This window comes from Zootoca vivipara, chromosome 8 (genome assembly GCF_965207765.1).
Source record: "Zootoca vivipara chromosome 8, rZooViv2.hap1.1, whole genome shotgun sequence".
NCBI lineage: Eukaryota > Metazoa > Chordata > Lepidosauria > Squamata > Lacertidae > Zootoca > Zootoca vivipara.
Genome location: NC_142591.1, coordinates 80,775,519 through 80,794,854, shown reverse-complemented (window position 1 = coordinate 80,794,854; position 19,336 = coordinate 80,775,519). Strand labels below are relative to the sequence as shown.

The 19,336-nt window shown below is 44.6% G+C and overlaps 1 protein-coding gene across 2 annotated transcripts in view; it reads left to right on the top strand.

Annotated features, from left to right (window-relative positions):
* Nucleotides 1–19,336, top strand: part of FAM135B (family with sequence similarity 135 member B) — a 114,431-nt gene that overhangs the window by 51,123 nt on the left and 43,972 nt on the right. For both annotated transcript variants that reach the window (XM_035125308.3, XM_088675998.1), the window contains exon 7: nt 2,243–2,369. In XM_035125308.3, the coding sequence (XP_034981199.3) occupies nt 2,243–2,369 (127 nt within the window). The remainder of the gene's footprint in view (nt 1–2,242; nt 2,370–19,336) is intronic.

Sequence of the window (19,336 nt, the reverse complement as noted above, 5' to 3'; positions counted from 1 at the left end):
TCTAATCTCTCCTCCCATTATTCCTAACAAAAATGCTTCTGGTTTTTTTGGAAAAGTATATCTAAACATCTTTTTCAATTCGTTATATAAACTTTCCCAAAATCTTTTAACTTTTTCGCATGTCCACCACATATGATAAAATTCACCATCTTTCTCTTTACATTTCCAGCAACTTTTGTCACTCATTCTATACATTTTAGCTAATTTAACTGGAGTTAAATACCATCTGTACATCATCTTATATACATTTTCTTTCAAGGCAGTACATGCTGTAAATCTTAAAGTTTGATTCCATAATTTCAACCACACATCATATTCAATATTATGCCCCAAATCTTTTGCCCATTTAATCATCACTTCTTTTCATTTGCTTTTTTTTAAATGCATACATAAAATAAAAACAATGCCAGCAACAAAACAACTAAAAATACAGAGACTTGGCAGAGTTATTATTATTATCATCTGTTTTTTAAATTTGTGTACCCTACGTACATGTATGTGTTGTGTATAATGTATAATGTGTTGCAGTAATCTAACCACAGTTGCTAACCAAGGCTTGCCTTTTATAATCTGCTATGTGGTGATGGCACTATCCAGACTGGGAAATAGACAGCACTCTGTCCTGTTTTAGGGTTGCCATATTTCTAGAAGTAAAATTCAAGTTGTTGAGCTTTTTTTAAAAAAAGAAAAAAAGAAATCAACCTCAAACTCCCAGACACTATTTTCCCTGGTTATATCCTGGACATGTCCAGGAAATTCCAGATAGCAACCCCATCTTATTTAAGTCCAGAAGGTGGATGTGGCTTAACCAAGCATTTTTCCACCCTATGGACCTCTCATGGAGGACCTTAGAGGATGACTGCAGGGTCCAGGTCATGAGAAGGTCTTCTGAGGTCCAGCTCAAGACATTTTGTAGCCTAAGGCAAAGGAGAATATGTGCACAGAATCTTGACAGGGCTAACTCTTACTTCCACACTAATCATGAAAGAATCATCCTTCACAAAGAGGAGCAGGCTAGTTTAGGGGCCATGTAACACACTCTTGGCTGCTGGTCCCTATCCTCAGCTCACACTGCCTGAGGCAGCGGCCTCACCCTGTCTATTGGTAGGGCTGGTAAAAAATGTGGGATGCAAAGCAGGAGCAGTCAATTCACAACAGTTCCTAGAGTGACCACATGGAGGGACACCTGACCTGGTCAGCAGCAAACTTCCTGCCACTGATCTGGGATGGGCTTCTTCTACATGTAATTGAGATGGGCGTTACCTGGCCAGGTAAAGTCACTGACCAGCGGCCATTTCAGTCTCTTTCAATTTCGTCTTCAGAGAAGCAACATCTTAGTGTTAGAGTCTGCCAAAAGAGAGAGCAAATGGAGTCTGACTTCATATAAGTAGACTTCACTTTATCTAAGCTAGTCTGCCTCTTGAGTTGTGCTGTATCTCAGGAAGTCTGTAAGTAAACTATTTTCATACTTTTAATGAGCACTGTGCCATAAATTTTCTTTTAAGAGGGATAAAGGGGAAAATACGAGGAAACATCATTCTATAGGCTTCAGTAAGCCTGAGCAACCGTTTTTGCTATGCATTAAAATGGAATGTAAACTCTGCTAAGTTTGAAGCTTGCTAACACAAGCTGGGATAGGAAATATTAAACAATATCTCCTCATCCATATTCCTAAACATTCCCACAAAAAATAAATAAAATTAAAGTGGATCCTGCAAGCCTCAAGTCTGCCTGTCTCTGATCTAATGTTTCCTTGTTGTCTCTTGCTTGCTCACACACAGACTTGTTGTTCTTAATATTTTATCTAAATCTAGCCTCCCCCCTAATTTGTAACCACTGTCTTTTGTCTTACCCTGAGCAAAGAGGGAGAACAGTAATCTCTTTGCTTCTCTCTGAACTCCTTTAAAATGCTTAACAATTGCCATATGCTGTTGATGACAAAGAGAGAAGAAAAGCTTACCTATTTCAGGAAAACTTGTTTGCTGCTACTGATCCTGTTAGTGGAGAATTTTTAACAAGCTTCGAAAAAGCTTGAAGGCTTCCTAGAGCACCACAGGCCAAGACGAACCTTTGCTATGTCTCCCAACTCTTCAAGAACTGTCGTTTTAAAATAGCAACATGGGGATATGTTTTGAAATGAATTTTTAGTGCAGAGAGGAAAGGATGGGTGAGAAAACTTTGAAATGTGCAATATTGTTGTTCCATATAGATATAGGTATTCCATTTTTTCTTCTTCGTTTAGCTTTGCCCGTCCAGGGAAGGGCTCGTGGCTTGGTAAAAACAGCTTGGAAACAGGACCAGATCTGACGGGGATGTCGGTGGAAAACCTGGTGTTTGGAGCCGGCTACTGCAAACCTGTTGCTTCTGAGGTAGGGGACAGTTCTTGTTTGCACATTGTTGTTGTTGTTGTTTAGTCGTTTAGTCGTGTCCGACTCTTCGTGACCCCATGGACCATAGCACGCCAGGCACTCCTGTCTTCCACTGCCTCCCGCAGTTTGGTCAAACTCATGTTCGTAGCTTCGAGAACACAGTCCAATCCACTGTTTGCACATTAGATGCACAATTTTAAGGGATGGAGATGGGCCTTCCTTAGGCAGGATCACCAGGCTGAAAGAGAGAGGTGAGTTTATATTATCCCCACTCCCACCGATAAAATCTGTGGTGACTTTTGCCCACTGGGAACGGAAGTGCAGAAAGCAAGGAGAATATCTGCAGGTGGAGGCAGAGCCAACTGCTTCTAGGCTTGCCCGCACCCCCTTCTTCTCTGCCGAATTCTATAAGGGCAACATTGAGGTTATGGAAGAGGAAACTGGCCTTCTAAGGCAGCAAACTGTTTACAAAATCCTTCCCTTTTGTCAAAAAGGACAAGTGATGCCAATTGCTACCTGAGGAAACAACAGGGCTATTAATATATTCCTAGTCATGCTTCTTAAACTCCTACTACTCTGTTTGGATGGTGTTGTCGATCCCGTCTGTTATACGGAGTGCTCACCCCTTAACCTTTAAGGAGTGAAACCCTCTACAGAGGAGCAGATCTGAGATGCCGGTTGCTCAAATCCCAAAAGGCTAGCAGAAGAAACAGAGCATGCAGATGCTTTACTTACCTTGCCTTTAGTACTGACTACTAAGGGAAAAGGCAACATTTTATGAAGCAAAATACTCTTCCTGTATCATCAGAACAGTGGTGCTGGTTTGAACAGTGACAGCATTCCAGGGTGGAAAAATTCCAAATTCCAAATGTAGAATCCCAGAATTGTAGAATTGAAAGGGACTCAGAGGTTCGACCCCCAGTTAGGTGTTCCCTTATCGCCTCTTTTCCTGTCTTGTCTGCAGCTCCCTCCTTGCATCCTTTAGTCCAGCAGTCGGCAACCCAAGGCCCATGGGCCACAATTGGCCCATGTGGGTCATTTAACCGGCCCATGGACCCCCGCCGCCCGCTTGGTCGGCTCCCATGCACCATGCTAAATCGGCACGGAGCAGAGCGGGGACCTCCTTCCGCGACACTGGCTGGCTTCCCATTGACTGCAGGAAGCTCCTGCAGCCAATGAGAAGCTGCGCACGCCTCCTCCACACCGGAAGGAGCACCGGAAATAACATTTGTGCATGTGTGCGTGAGCAGACACTCCGGCTCAGCCACAAAAACTTTGCCGACCCCTGCTTTAGTCTGTTATCACCAGTATGGGCACTGCTTTCCTTTTGCGTGAAAACAGAGGCAAAGTAGGTGCTGTGTGGTTCCATCTTGTCTTCATCGTAGCATTTCTCTGCCTTCTTCATGCAGAAGTCCTGCTACTTGCTTGGTCTTCCTGTTGCTTCAAACATAGCTGAAGAACAGGTCGGCTACGCCAGATCAATTTTGATTCCCCCCAATTTTCATTGCTCATTCATTTGATTTCCTTTCAAGCGCACGGCTGAGAGCGCTCCAGCGATGATCCGTTTTGCTTTTCAGCTTGCTGAGACAGTGTCGATTACAGAGATAATTGAGATAATGAGCTTGTTTATCAACAGTACATAGCTTGCTTGGTTAATGTTTATTGCTGCTTTTCCGTCCCCCATTTTATGAGCTTAGGAGAAAGTGGTGCTAAATGCAGTTTGCTGACTTTGGACATAACAATGCAGAGAGAGTCAACTTGGAAGAGAAGTCCATCAGCCCATGATTTAAAGCGAGCTGTCCAAATTCTCAGATCTCTGCCTTAATATGTGGGTTGGAAATCAATGAACACTTGGGTCTATTTTGAGTAGAAAGTAGTTGGCAACAACCCCAACGAAATTAATGGACCTAATTTAATCTTATCCATTAATTCCATTGGGTCTACTATGAGTAGGACAAGCACTGGACACCACCCCCAGAAAGCACACTTCTCTGAATTTTGTGATGCATACAAAATTTTATACATATTTTTTTAAAAAAAAAAAAGAAAGAAGAAAGAAAGAAAGAAAGAAAGAAAGAAAGAAAGAAGCTGACTGGGATTAGGATCCAGCCTAGGTTCCCCCTCTCTGCTCCCTCCCCAGCAACTTCCCAAGAACGCTCCTTTTGGGGGAGTTACAGCCACATTTGGCTGAGCCCAGCTGAGCTGGGATGAGAAATTTACCCTGGCATATTCAGCTGCATTGCCATTGCAGACTTAACGCCAGGTGAGCATGTCTGAGCTGGGAATCAGTTGGTTGAGCCAGAGAACTGCAGCATCCATTATATTGTAAGTCACCTGGTGATCCTCGGATGAAGGTCGGTACAGAAATTTAATAAACAAGTAATAAAACAAATAACCCTAAACTGCTCGTCTTACTATACGATTGCCTCCAACATGTTATACATTATGACCACCTAAAATTCCGAAGGACATTGCCATCCTCTTTTTTTAAAAGAAAAAGAAAAAGAAAGAATAATGGGAAATGTACCTTATTCCTCACAGAGCCCCCCTAACAAACTACATGTCCTTTGGAGGGGTGTACTTTAAATGTGATTTGATTCTATGGTGTATGGGAAGCCTGAGATCCATTACTCATTCTGCATCACAAAGCTGTTTATTTTAACACCCTCTGTTGTGTTTTAGGTCAGTTTGAGGGTAATGTGCTTGGACAAGCTTCAATTTATCTGTAGAACATTCTGCGGGCACTTTGTCGTAGACATGTGCTCTGGCTGACGCTTAGATGCCTGTTTAGGCCATCTATTTCCAATCAGAGCATATTTTTGACATTATTACTGGGCAGCATGGAGGCTGGCGCATTGGCCTCATACTGTGTGGGAAGATCCTATGGCTTAACACGAGGAAGAACATCCCCTGACCAGGTATGTGGGAATGTTAGAGATGTGGATTATGATATATTATTAGATAGATCCTATCCAAGCTTGTGTTAGCAAGCTTCCAATATCAGCAGAGTGACATTCCCCTTTTGTGCGCAGCAAAACATGAGTGTTAGGTTTGCTAGAACCTCTACAACAATATTATACTACAATATTATACTTCCTGGCAAATCCCCTTTTTCCCTCTTAAAAGAAATACACAACACAATAGTATTGAAATAAGATAGAGTTTACTCACATGACATCCTGAGTTAACAGCATAATCTCAGAAAGGCAGGCTTACGTAGAAAAGTTACAAATATATACACCTGGAGTCTTCTTAGTAAAGTGAGGCTCCATCTGGTCTCTCTCTTGGCAACAGGCCGAGAGGGAGAACCATCCTAACTGTAAATTCTCTGGAGATGTGTTCCCATGGAAGGAGAAATGGCTAAGAGAGAGAATGGCTGCTGGCTAGGGTCTTTTGTCTGCTAGCTAATCCATCACATCTGCATATCTGGAGGAACAGAAACTTAGTCACGTGTTCCCCAGGTGAGTTCCTCTTAGTGGACACTCTAGGAACTGGAATATTTTGCTTCGACTCAGACCAACACGGCTACCTACCTGTAACTAGAACTCTAGGAACTGTTGTGACTTGTCTGCCCCAGTGTTCCATCCCACAAGGTAGGGAACAGTGACACAGTTGGAATGTTTCATTTTCCATCTCCAAATTTCCTTGTGGAATTTTGAGTGCCAAATTCTTCTCATTGTGGGAATGTTCAGGGAGGCAGGAGGAGGATATATTGTTTAATTATCTCCTTCCCAACTTGTCTTAACAAGTTCTACAATTTAGCAGAGTAACATTCCCCTTTTTAAACTTAAACAGTGGATAACGTTTTTGCCAGGCTTGTTTAAGCCTATAAAATAAGTTTCCTGGTAATTCCCCTTTTATTCCCTCCTAAAAAGATAGACACAACACAGTCTTGTATAAAAGTATAAAATAATTTACTCACAGTTTCATTCAGTTCGCAAAAGGATCGCTGAGGGCAGACTTAAATTAAAAAATATATACACCTGGAATCTATCCTATAAGGAGATAGTTCCTTTGTCCTCTCTTGGCTGGAAGAGAGCATCTCAGGGTGATGCTTCTTCGATGAAAGCAAAATGGTGAAGAGAGAGATGTGGTGGCCAGTCCTGTGCTTTTGTTATCTGCACAGGTAAAGTCAAGTCCACCTCTGGTCCCATGTAGAGGAAGTTTGTCCCAGCACAGAATGAAATAGGAAGTTTATCTCCTGGCTGGACAAACATCCCTCTTCATGTTTAAACATGTCCACTCTAGGAATGTTGTATTTGACTGCTCTGTGTTTCACACCCCACTCTCATCTCGTCCATGTCCACATTTAAAGCCCTCTTATACCACTTTTAAAGTCATGGCTTCCCCTAAATCATCCTAGGGAAATGCAGTGGTTTTTTTTAAGGGTACCTACAAGCCCCAGGATCCTTAACAAACTACATAAGCAAGCAAACAAACAAAAATACATTTAAAAACATTCCATACAAACAATGAGGGACGTGGGTGGTGCTGTGGTCTAAACCACAGAGCCTAAGGCTTGCTAATTGGAAGGTCGGCGGTTCGAATCCCTGCAAAGGGGTGAGCTCCCGTTGCTCGGTCCCAGCTCCTGCCAACCTAGCAGTTTGAAAGCACGTCAAAGTGCAAGTAGATAAACAGGTACCTCTCCGGCGGGAAGGTAAATTGCGTTTCCATGCGCTGCTCTGGTTTGCCAGAAGCGGCTTAGTCATGCTGGCCACATGACCCGGAAGCTGTCTGCAGACAAACGCCGGCTCCCTTGGCCTATAGAGCGAGATGAGTGCCACAATCCCAGAGTCATACATGACTGGACCTGATGGTCAGGGGTACCTTTACCTTTTATACAAACAACACAGAAAGTAAGACGGGACATGGGTTGAGAGATCAAGGAAATGCCCTTTGTAAATCATAGAAACATCCACTTCCGCATAGCATTGGAAAGGATCCCAAGGGTCATTTAGCCCAGCTCCGTGCAATGCAGGAATAATTGTGTAGCCCCAAAGACTTGCGCCAAGTGGAACTTGCTTGTCTTTGCTGCATAATCCTATCCACATTTGAGAGGAAGTGCCCTTTCACACTGCACAAAACAGGTGGCACTCTTTCGCCACTGATAAATGTCCTCTGAAGTTTTCTCTCCCAGTCATCCAGCTGATTCCAGGATGTTGGTACAAATGTCTAGTGATTTGACCAGCTTGATATTTGAGAAGGAGGAAGTCCTCGCTGCTGTCTTCATTTGCGAATGGAGACGGGTTTCAATCAATCCTCCTCCTCCTTGCTTCCCCTGCTTTGATTCTGCACAAGGGAGCTTGGCGCGCTGCTGTTTTTGACAAGACGTCAAAGGTTCTTTGTTCGGCGCTCCTGACTTCTCGCTGTGCAGAATAATTAAATGTCAGGAGCAGAAGGTTGTACCAGTCCAATTTCCCTAGCTCTTGCAAAGTGACGTGCCGGACACAGGTTTTATTATTTTATTTTAATTTTGAGTCTGTGCTTTCTGCTTTTCTGGCTTACTGCCCATCAGGATACGTCTAATTTATGTGGAGGCTTTTTAAAAAATGAGGACATGGCTTTCTCCTTTTCAAATGGCAAAGGGGAATCTTGGGGGGGGGGGGGCATTTGAACATTTTTATCCTCACAAAGCATAGGCTAGGCACTTGCACTTCAAGAGAGATGAAGCTGCCTTGGCCATTTATCTTAGCAGGATTGCAATTTCAGTCAAATAGCCCCACAGAGTTTGCATTTGTGAGCTTGATTTATCCCTGCAGCTTCTGAGGGTGGCAAAGTGAGTCAGACTGTTTTGCATACCATTCTGAATGGTTAACAAAAAAAGGAAAGGTTAGATTGGCAAGTCACTTTCCACAGGTGGATGATGATGGCGGTGATTTACCAATAAATAAATATTATTTGGGGGGACAATCCTATGACAAGATTTGTAAGGAAGAGTAGCTTAGCATGCAGCAGATCTCTGGCTCAAATGGCTGGTGTCCAGCTCAGCAGACATTAAACCCTCAACCCCAGTTTATCCAAATATATGCTGGCATAATTTGCACATTCTGGCTCTGCCAGCTGAGACTAAATAAAGGTAAAGGTAAAGGACCCCTGACAGTTAAGTCCAGTCGCAGACGACTCTGGGGTTGCGGCACTCATCTCACTTTACAGGCCGAGGGAGCTGGCGTTTGTCTGCAAACAGTTGTTCCGGGTCATGTGGCCAGCATAACTAAGCCGCTTCTGGTGCAATGGAACACCGAAACCAGAGCAGCGCACTAAAACGCCGTTTACCTTCCCACCGGAGAAGTACCTATTTATCTATTGGTGTAAATTTGCGCCATCTTAACATACAGAGGCCTGCTTTACACCAGCTTATTCTGCATAGGAATGCCCCCTTACTGATTTTTCATTTGCACCCCTTTCAGGAAAAGTGGAACCAGAACACTGCAGTGCCCCTAATCTCATGCTTAATCTTGACTTCTAAAATGTCCTATACATTGGGCCTGCACTTGAAAACTTTGGAGGAATTGTCACTGTCGGAGAGTGGAAGTAAGGCTGAATGATTGCAAAAGGAAGTACTATTGCTATTGTTTGGGACAGGGATCAAACTAGCACAAAAAATCCCAGCAAACTGAAAGGGGCTAATGTCTAGTTTGATGTCTAGCTTTCATTCCTAATTATTACTGCAAATGGCTGAGAAGGAAGAGTCAGTTGACATTGTGATATCTCTATTTCCTACACACACACACACACACACACACACACACACACACACACACCTCTAATACTAACCCCATGAATTACCTGTCCTGTATCAGCATGAACACAAACTGATCATAGAATTGTAGAATTGTCATCTAGTCCAACCTCGTGCCAGCACAGGAACCACCGCTAGATGCTAACAGCCACCACCCTATGACCCAAGTCAAAGTTTGGACGCAAGGCATGATCAAGAATTGTTTGTTTTAGTGACATTACTATATAGCTTTCATGGGGGATGAAAGGGCCTCATCCTTTCTGTAAGAATTATATATGCTTAAAAGATGTGGGTGGCACTGTGGGTTAAACCACAGAGCCTAGGGCTTGCCGATCAGAAGATTGGCGGTTTGACTCCCCACGATGGGGTGAGCTCCCATTGCTCGGTCCCTGCTCCCACCAACCTAGCAGTTCGAAAGCACGAAGTGCAAGTAGATAAATAGGTACCGCTCCGGCGTGAAGGTAAAAACGTTTCCGTGCGTTGCTCTGGTTTGCCAGAAGCGGCTTAGTCATGCTGGCCACATGACCCGAAAAAACTGTCTGCGGACAAACGCCGGCTCGCTTGGCCAGTAAAGCGAGATGAGCGCTGCAACCCCAGAGTCATCCATGACTGGACCTAACTGTCAGGGGTCCCTTTACCTTTAAAAGAGAAAGTGAGGAACACCTCCCCCCTTTCTGAAAGCAATGCAATAATGCCACAAAAACAAACAGTGAGGTAGAATTTTAAATAATGTGTCTAGCAAGGTTATTAACAGCCATTAACTCTACTAAGTTAAGAGCTTAGGCACGTGCATTATATGTGCAATTGTACATAGACCACATTCTGAATTAGAATGATTAGAATTCCAGGGGTGGGTGGGTGTAGATATGAAATGCTTTTAACTCTTTCTTTGATCAGAACCAAAAAGTTCAGCTTTAATAACTTTTAGGTCAGGTAGGAATTGATCAATTTTGTTCCTCCAAAACTCCAGAGTACTGTAGATTGTCGGTTCTTTAGTCCTCCTCAGGTATGCCCAGGGAGGTCCATCAGCCAAGAAGAGATGAAGATTTCTGGCTCAGAAACTAACAGCCCAATATTCTCCCTGGGGCCACTAAATGCACAGCCTTCTCATGCCTGCTCAGAAGGAAAATCTCATTAGAGGGACTTCATTACATATCAGCATGAAACACTGAAAAATATTGGTCACGGGGTGGGCGGCGGTTGCAGCCTGTCATGCCAGGCTCACCCCCCCCCCCCACCAGAGCAATATCAGGCCTAGCTGGCCTGTTGTGGAGAATTCTCAGGCTGGCCACTGGAGATTGGTGAGCAGTCCCACCATCGGGTTGATTTGAATCCTGGCCAATCCGGCTGGGCCAGGAGGGAGGGGCTGGAGGAGGCACTAAAGGCTGGCTGCAGCTGACCCCAGGGGCCACTGTAGGCCGAAGAACAACCCTATCTACACCAGCCCCCATTCAATGACACTGTGGCTTTATGTATGGTAACCTCCCCCCCAACCCCCCCCCCACTTTGTGCTCGTCGGCTTTACTGTGGTTCAATAATGGTTGCCGTTTTCAGAGCCAGGAAAGAATTTCTCCTCCAAACAGATTGGCCCCGTTTGGAGGTTTCGCTTTCCCCATAGCAATAGTCACAACTTTGGCAGATAAGGCATTGTGTGGAATCCTTCTTATCCAACAACATGCAGTGGTTGAAGTGGTGCATCGCCCCCCACCATAGAATTGTGCAATAACAGGGTACCTCGTTAGAGGGGTCTAGTAGGAGGTTTCTATCCCAAAGCCAAGGTGTGTGGCAGATGGGCCATAGAGCTTCCTTCAGCGACTTGGAAGGGTAGACCTGCAGCTTGCAGGTGACCCACTAATCCTGGGCTTGACCCTGTCATGCAACAGCCCTCCACAAGGGGAGTACTGTGTGGGATATACACCCAATGCCTAAACCACATCCAACCTACACCTGGAATCAATAAAGTTGTAGCCAATTTTTTTGTATAATCCCAGAATGTTGTCTTGTCCAGTTTGTTCCCCTTCTTGGCTCGGGCCTTGCTCCCTAGAGGAGAGGTGGGTCACTGCCAGTGGGTCCGTGATGTCAGTGGGGAACAGCAAAAAAAAGAAAAAGAAAAAGAGAGAGAGAGCCAAATACTGAAAGAAATCAAGTGTTTCCAAATAGAATTGTTGAAGGGGTTGCATAAACAGTATATTTTCTATTCCCATTTGCCCTACCAGATGTTGACTGCAATGTCAAACCACCCTGGAAATATGGTCTAGGTAGAAATGAAACACAGGGAGAAAAGAGTCCTTCTGGATTAGGTCAAATGTCTGCCTCATTCAGTATCCTATTCCCAAGCCTATAGGAAGCCCACAAACAGGATTTGAGTGCACCAATACTCTTCCCATTTGCGAATCCCAGAATCCAGAGGCATAGTGTCTCTAGCACAGCATAATGACCTACCAAATAATGGCAAACCGCTCCCCGATTCATAAAATTTCATTGTCCTTGCCTGTAAATTGCTTCAAGGCTGGAGGGTGAACTATGAATAATACAGGAGGTGCCTACAGGAGCAAGGAAGCAAAAATCAAGGAGAGAATGGGATATTTATGCTAATCTCCCCCCAGTTACCCAAACGTTCTTTGATGCACAGCAGTGAATTGCAGCAAATGAGAGCTGTTTGCTTTTTAAAGCAACTTGCCGAACAAAAGTTTGGAATACTTGTGATTGCTGGTTCAAAAGGCAGATGGAGGGAGAAGAGAACATTTCCCTCTACTTGTGTTTCCCAAGCAGCAAAGTGTAGATTGCAACCACTATCAAAATACAGACCATGTGTTCAACCCACCTAGGATTGCCAGATGCCAGGGAATGGCTGAGGAGGAGACGTGGAAGTTGCCAGACCAAGAGCAATCCAGAGAAAGCATAGTAGGAGAAGATTTGGATCCTGGATTCTGGTGGCGGGAAGTCGGTCTCACACACACACACACACACGCAGAGGAGGGTAAGAGTTGGGAAGAACTGGAGGCTGGGAGCTTGAAGGATGATGAAGAGGAGGAAAGAGGCAGCTGCCCCAGCAGAGACAGGAATCAGACTTGGCCTTTCTACCACAGAACCACTCTGACAGCTTCTCTACTGATAACCTGCAAGACAACCTCCCAGAACAAGGTGTGCATTGCATATTATTGGACAGAGAGCCAGGCAGAAACAGAGAGGGTCATTGAGGTTCACTGTAGACAGAGGGAGAGTCCTGATACAGAGGGATAGGGAATGAAGGAGGAGGTACAAGCCAGTCTGGGCAACTGCTTCTTCTAGACAGGAACAACCTTTGAAGTCGGCTTCCGGTTCAGCGCCAACGTCGATCGGCGGGGTTTTGTCTCGCTCCGAGACAGCCCGCCTTCGCTAGAGGGGGGGAGGGCAGCGGGAGCAACGCTGCGCCCCATAGAACCTCGGGTCGAGCGTCCCGGGGGCGAATTGCTCAGCGGAGCCCCAAATCCGGACTCCCCAGACCCCCTGGCAGCGCTAGTAAGTGCACCGGGGCGAGAAGGGTTGAAGTCGCGGGGGCCATTTTGAGCGCCATCGTTGCTCTAGCGAAGGGAAGCTCCAAGCCGGAGACGGGGAGCGCTGGATTCTTCCAAAGAAGAAATTAAAGAATTGGACTGTAAGTAACCTCACGATTTGGATTATAATACAATTTGGATCTGGGAGAGAGGGGAGAAAAGAGGAAGCCACCCCCCCCCACGGCAATAAAAGAGACAGTAAATAGAAACCCGAAGCCGTAAATAGAAGATTTCAATTCAAAAGGATCACTCAAAGGCATCAAAGAGAATCCCCCCTAAATGCAGGGTAAAGGGGGAGAGAGACTGTGGCTGTGAGTGCCCTGCAGCAAGAGGTAAAGACTAAGAAAAACCTTTCTTTTCCTCGGGAGCCGGCAGCCCAGACAACCCAGTGAGTTGATCAGGATTTATAAGTCAAATTTTTATTGCAATTTGTATTTCTGGACTTTGTGGAATTTTTTTTTTTGGTTTGAATGCTTGAGAAATGTGAGTTCGAACTTTATTTTTAATAAGACTGAGGATTTATAAGTTGAATTTTTATTTCAATTTGTATTTTTGGACTTTGCGGAAATTTTCTCTTGGTTTAAATGCTTGTGAAATGTGAGTTCGAACTTTATTTGTAATAAGACTTGAAGAATGCAGCCAGCTTGTTAAAATGGAGTCGAGAAATTAAACTGCGTCATATTCCACCCCATGTGACAAGTTCTGGCCTTGGCAGGATTGAACTATGTCAACAAACAGGTTTTCGCCTGAGTTCCAGCGGTCTGTTTTGACCTTAATGTGGGAAACAAGAATAGAACTATGTCAAGAGGAAACACAGCGGCAAGAGTTACAACAACAATTTCAGATGGTGACGGCAGAATATGATCTTTTTGAAACTGAAGAAGATGAATGTGAGAATGACAATGATGGTGACTGTGATTTAGAAGGAAAAGATGAAGATGAGGATTGTGATGAATCAACACAAAAGGAAGCCCACCATGGAAAAAATGATGACTTTACTCTACAAAAACTTGGATGGAGTGCCTTTCCTTTGAGGGGGGCACGACTGTTATTATTGGAACTTCAGAAAGAGAGAAGAAATATGCTGAGAAGAGAAGAAACCCAGGGGCCTTGTTTGTTGGCCTGGATGGCAAAAGATTGTAAACAGGGGGTGGGGTGAAGGGAAAGTCAAGTTATGATTATAAGGACGGATTAACAGGTTTATAACTGGTCTGCAGATTATGGAATTTGCAGGATTGGGGGGGGGGTGGAGCCGGTAATCGGGGATGTAAGGTTAAATTGGGAATAGATATAGTTTTAAAAGTGAAATGATGTTGGAAAAATGTAAAAATCTGGAGGCGTATAGAGGGGTTAAAAATTAGGCATGGGAAAATAAAATGGGAGTTTGATTTTTCAGTGATTTAGATATTAGATGAAAATGATAATAATCAATTTATAAGTTGTATAAGGTACAAAGGTGTATTTTTATAAAATAAGAAATTGAAGATGATAAAGATAAGATGATAAGGAATTGTTGAAGATGATAAAAATGATAAAAATGATAATATTTAGTTTATGAAACTATGAAACTGTTGAAGATGAAAAAAAGAGATGAAAACCGGGAAAGGGGGGAGGGCGGGGAAGCCCACAAAATATGGTTCAATAATTATGAATTTAACAGTTACGATGAATTTTTTTTGTCTTTTTTCTTTTTTGCTATTTTTTCTCTTTTTTATTTTTTGTGTTTTTTCTCTGGTATGATAATAGATGGTTGGATGGATGACCTCCTGCGTACTGCCCTGGTTTACTGGAGCTCCCTGGTGGCAGGGGGGGGGGCTTTGGGGACAGGGGAGGGGGAGGAGGACAGAAATCCAAGCATAAAATGGACCATCTCTGACCGTTCATCCACATGGGTTACTTCGGTGGCAGGGGAGGATCCATGGAGGGGGGTGGGAAGGAGGTGGAAAAGGTGTTTATGTATGTACCGTTTTTCTTTTTTGTAATTTGTAAAATTAATAAAAATTATGTTTAAAAAAAAAAGGAACAACCTTTGAAGTCTCCATGTGTTCTGTGTTCTGCTTCCTTAATCAAGAAACTAAATGAAATGTAAAGTACTACACTTGGGCAAATAAAAATAAAAACGAAAGGCACAAATACAGGAAGGGTGACACCTGGCTTGAGAGCAGTACATGTGAAAAGGATCTAGCAGTCTTGGTAGACCACAAACCTGACATGAGTTAACAGTGTGATGCAGCAGCTAAAAAAGCCAATCCAATTCTGGGCTGCATGAATAGGAGTATAACATCTAGATAAGGCATCTCCAAACTTCGGCCCTCCAGATGTTTTGGACTACAATTCCCATCATCCCTGACCACTGGTCCTGTTAGCTAGGGATCATTGGAGTTGTAGGCCAAAACATCTGGAGGGTCGCAGTTTGGGGATGCCTGATTTAGATCAAGGGAAGTAATAGTACTACTGTATTCCGCTCTGGTCAGACCTCACCTGTGTCCAGTTCTGGGCACCACAGTTCAAGAAGGATACTGACAAGCTGGAACGTGTCCAGAAGAGGGCAACCAAAATGGTCAAAGGCCTGGAAACGGTGCCTTATGAGGAACGGCTTAGGGAGCTGGGTATGTTTAGCCTGGAGAAGAGAAGGTTAAGGGGTGATATGATAGCCATGTTCAAATATATAGAAGGATGTCATATAGAGAAGGGGGAAAGGTTGTTTTCTGCTGCTCCAGAGAAGCGGACATGGAGCAATGGATTCAAACTACAAGAAAGAAGATTCCACCTCAACATTAGGAAGAATTTCCTGACAGTAAGAGCTGTTCGGCAGTGGAATTTGCTGCCAAGGAGTGTGGTGGAGTCTCCTTCTTTGGAGGTCTTTAAGTGGAGGCTTGACGGCCATATGTCAGGAATGGTTTGATGGTGTTTCCTGCTTGGCAGGGGGTTGGACTGGGATGGCCCTTCTGGTCTCTTCCAACTCTGTGATTCTATGATTCTATGAAATGTAAATTAACCGGCATTTCTCTGTCTTTCTCTGATCTGCGAACAACTTGCTTTCCTTGTCAGCTCCCTGACACCAGGCTGCACTTTGGATATTTGTAATCACAGCTTTAAAAAGGAGGAGGGTGAAGTAACTGTGAATGCTGCATAGGCAAAGGACCAGAACTCAGTGGTAGAGCATCTGTTTTACATGTTTAAAAATGAGCAGAGATAACCTCTAGTGTCAAGGAGTTCCACAGGACAGGGGCTACCACACTGAAGGCTTGGCCCCTGGTAAAGGCCAGCCTCAGGGCCATCTGTGGGACCATCACCAGTGCCCTACCAGAAGACCTCAGGTGGAGCATAAGGAATCAGCCCAAGTTGTCCCAGGCTTTGTGAATTTGCACAAGAACCTTGACCTTGCCGTGATCAGAAGTTGATCACCAGTGCAGTAATCCCATTCAGGGCATTTTAAGGGACGGCGCATCTGACAGGAGACCAGGAGATTGGCGGAGACAATCCCTTCCCACACAATTGCTTGTGATTCATTGGAGTTGAGGCTGGAAGCCACAGCTGTCTTCTAGATTGAAAGAAACCAATAAAGGCGTCCGTGAAGAAATGTCAGATTGACTGTAAAGCAAATAAAGCTGGAAAGGTTGGAGTCATTGATCACTATCAGGTGACAGGGTGGTATTTCCTCTCTGGCGATTGCTTGACACTTTGTATGAGTTTACTCTTCTCATCCTCTGCACATTTACTCATCTTCTGCAGCCATTGTTTTCATTTCCCCTCCTTTTCCAAGGCAAAACAGTGTGACGTGAAAGGTTGCGCAGCTGGCTTGATTGCATAGCGCTGCTCTCCTCCGGATGTCAAGAGGGTCTCTGGAGTGGATACAGTGGGTGGACATTGTTTCGTAGCCTGACAGAATGCTCTGTCCCTCATGGATCTTTTGCAGGAAGATATGTGAAAATGTCTTCTGAGAGTTGCAGCTCTTTGCAAGAATTGACACCTGAGCTGAATCTGTGGCTCTAGGGAGGTAGCTTCAACCTCGCTGTCTCACCCAACAATGGATGCTGCGGAGTGTGAATTCACAGCACAGGTTATGTGACCGAACAGCATCAGGATGCACCCTTTGGGATGAGCAAATCTGCCTCCATTTCTGTTCGTTGTTTTGCCTTCTTGAATGCTGGCATTTAAGGGAGGCACAAATATCCCGGTTCTTATTCCTAATACAGTGGTACCTTGGTTCTCAAACTTTATCCGTTCTGGAAGTCCATTCCAAAACCAAAGTGTTCCAAAACCAAGACACGCTTTCCCATAGGAAGTAATGCAAAATGGATTAATCCATTCCAGACTTTGAAAAACAACCCCTAAAACAGCAACTTAACATGAACTTTACTCTCTAACGAGACCATTGATCCATTAAATGAAAGCAATAAACAACGTACTGCAGTCACACAATTGATCAGTAGCTGAACTGGGTTCCACACAGTCACAAAAACAAAACAAAAAGAGCTGCAAAAACAAAAATGCAAAACAAATAGCAAAAACAGACAGAGCTCAGTGTGACACTCAAAACGGAGCACGTTCAGCTTCCGAAAACTTTTGCAAACCGGAATGCTTACTTCCGGGTTTGAAGTGTTTGGGTTCCAAGTTGTTTGAGTACCAAGGCGTTTGAGAACCAAGGTACCACTGTAGGGTACTCTAAGTGAGCGTGAATAAAAGATTAATATTATGTGTACACTCCATGACAACATGTACAAAATACTTGTGGGTACTCGGTGAACCTGCTGTGACCTTTGTCAGCACCAACCGTGCCCTGCCCCCCCCCCCCCCGGCTTAACTGGGACAAATGGGAGAAGCAGTGGTACACTGTGTGAGTGCCTGGAGATGGTTGGAGGATGGATGGCGGCTAACAGATTGAGGTTGAATCCTGACAAGACAGAAGTACTATTTGTGGGGGACAGGAGGCGGGCAGGTGTGGAGGACTCCCTGGTCCTGAATGGGGTAACTGTGCCCCTGAAGGACCAGGTGCACATCCTGGGAGTCATTTTGGACTCACAGCTGTCCATGGAGGCGCAGGTCAATTCTGTGTCCAGGGCAGCTGTCTATCAGCTCCATCTGGTACGCAGGCTGAGACCCTACCTGACTGCGGACTGCTTCGCCAGAGTGGTGCATGCTCTGGTTATCTCCCGCTTGGATTACTGCAATGCGCTCTACATGGGGCTACCTTTGAAGGTGACCCGGAAACTACAACTAATCCAGAATGCGGCAGCTAGACTGGTGACTAGGAGCGGCCGCCGAGACCACATAACACCAGTCTTGAAAGATCTACATTGGCTCCCAGTACGTTTCCGAGCACAGTTCAAAGTATTGGTGCTGACCTTTAAAGCCCTAAATGGCCTCGGTCCAGTATACCTGAAGGAGCGTCTCCACCCCCATCGTTCTGCCCGGACGCTGCGGTCCAGCACCGAGAGCCTTCTGGCGGTTCCCTCGTTGCGAGAAGCCAAGTTGCAGGGAACCAGGCAGAGGGCCTTCTCGGTCTCAGTGGTGGCGCCCACCCTGTGGAACGCCCTCCCATCAGATGTCAAAGAGAAAAACAGCTACCAGATTTTTAGAAGACATCTGAAGGCAGCCCTGTTTAGGGAGGCTTTTAATGTTTAATCGATTATTTTATTTCATTTTTCTGTTGAAAGCCGCCCAGAGTGGCTGGGGAAACCAGCCATTATTATTATTATTATTATTATTATTATTATTATTATTATTATTATTATTTATTTACATGATCTAGCTTTTCATTAGCACATCCTTTCTTGCAGTGGAAGGGACTGAGACTATGAGTTCCAGAATTATCTTCAGGAATGCGTCCATCTTCTTGACGATCTCCATTTGGGTTGTGACCTTTTCCCACCAGCCATGCCTCTGGGACAAGGTTTCCCAAACCTGGGTCTCCAGCTGTTGTTGGACTACAACTCTCATCATCCCTAGACAGCAGGACCAGTGGTCAGGGATGATGGGAGCTATAGTCTAAAACAGTGGTTCCCAACAGGTGGTCCGGGGACCCCCAGGGGTCCGCGAGCTATGCCAGAGGGGTCCGCAAGATGCTATTAGAATAAAAAAAAATATTAAATATATTTCATATGATAACAGATTTTTTGTTTTGGCCGCTTCCTGCATGAGCAGAGTCTAGCGCAAAACTAGAATTAGATAGAGGCAGTAGTTCTGCTGTATGCCGTTAGGTGGCGCTTTACAAACACTACTGTTTTGCAAAGAGGCAGCGTGCGTATTCTACTAACGCTCACCTCCCCAAGATGCTTTGCGCGCGTCGGCTTCATTTGTGCACTACTGCGCAGGTACCCTGTCTTCTCCATTCCCCTCCCTGGCGCGTGCTGCCTCTTTGCAAAACAGTAGTGTTTGTAAACAAAGCGTTGTTTTTCGCGGAAGCTACAGTTCGCGTAGTTGAAAATGGACCGTTGGTTAAAAAGTGGTTCATCTCATTAAGAACTGAAAATTAAAACTAACTGTATACTGATGGAGTACTCTGTTGTAACTGTAAAAAAAGTATAAATATAAAATATAAAAAGACTCTTAATTTGGCTCTCACTTTTTAATTTTAGGATTAGGAATTAATGGGGGTCCTTGTCACAATAGCGGCTCGATGAGGGGTCCTCGAGAAAATTTTGTTGGGAACGCCTGGTCTAAAAACAGCTGGAGGCCTGAGTTTGGGA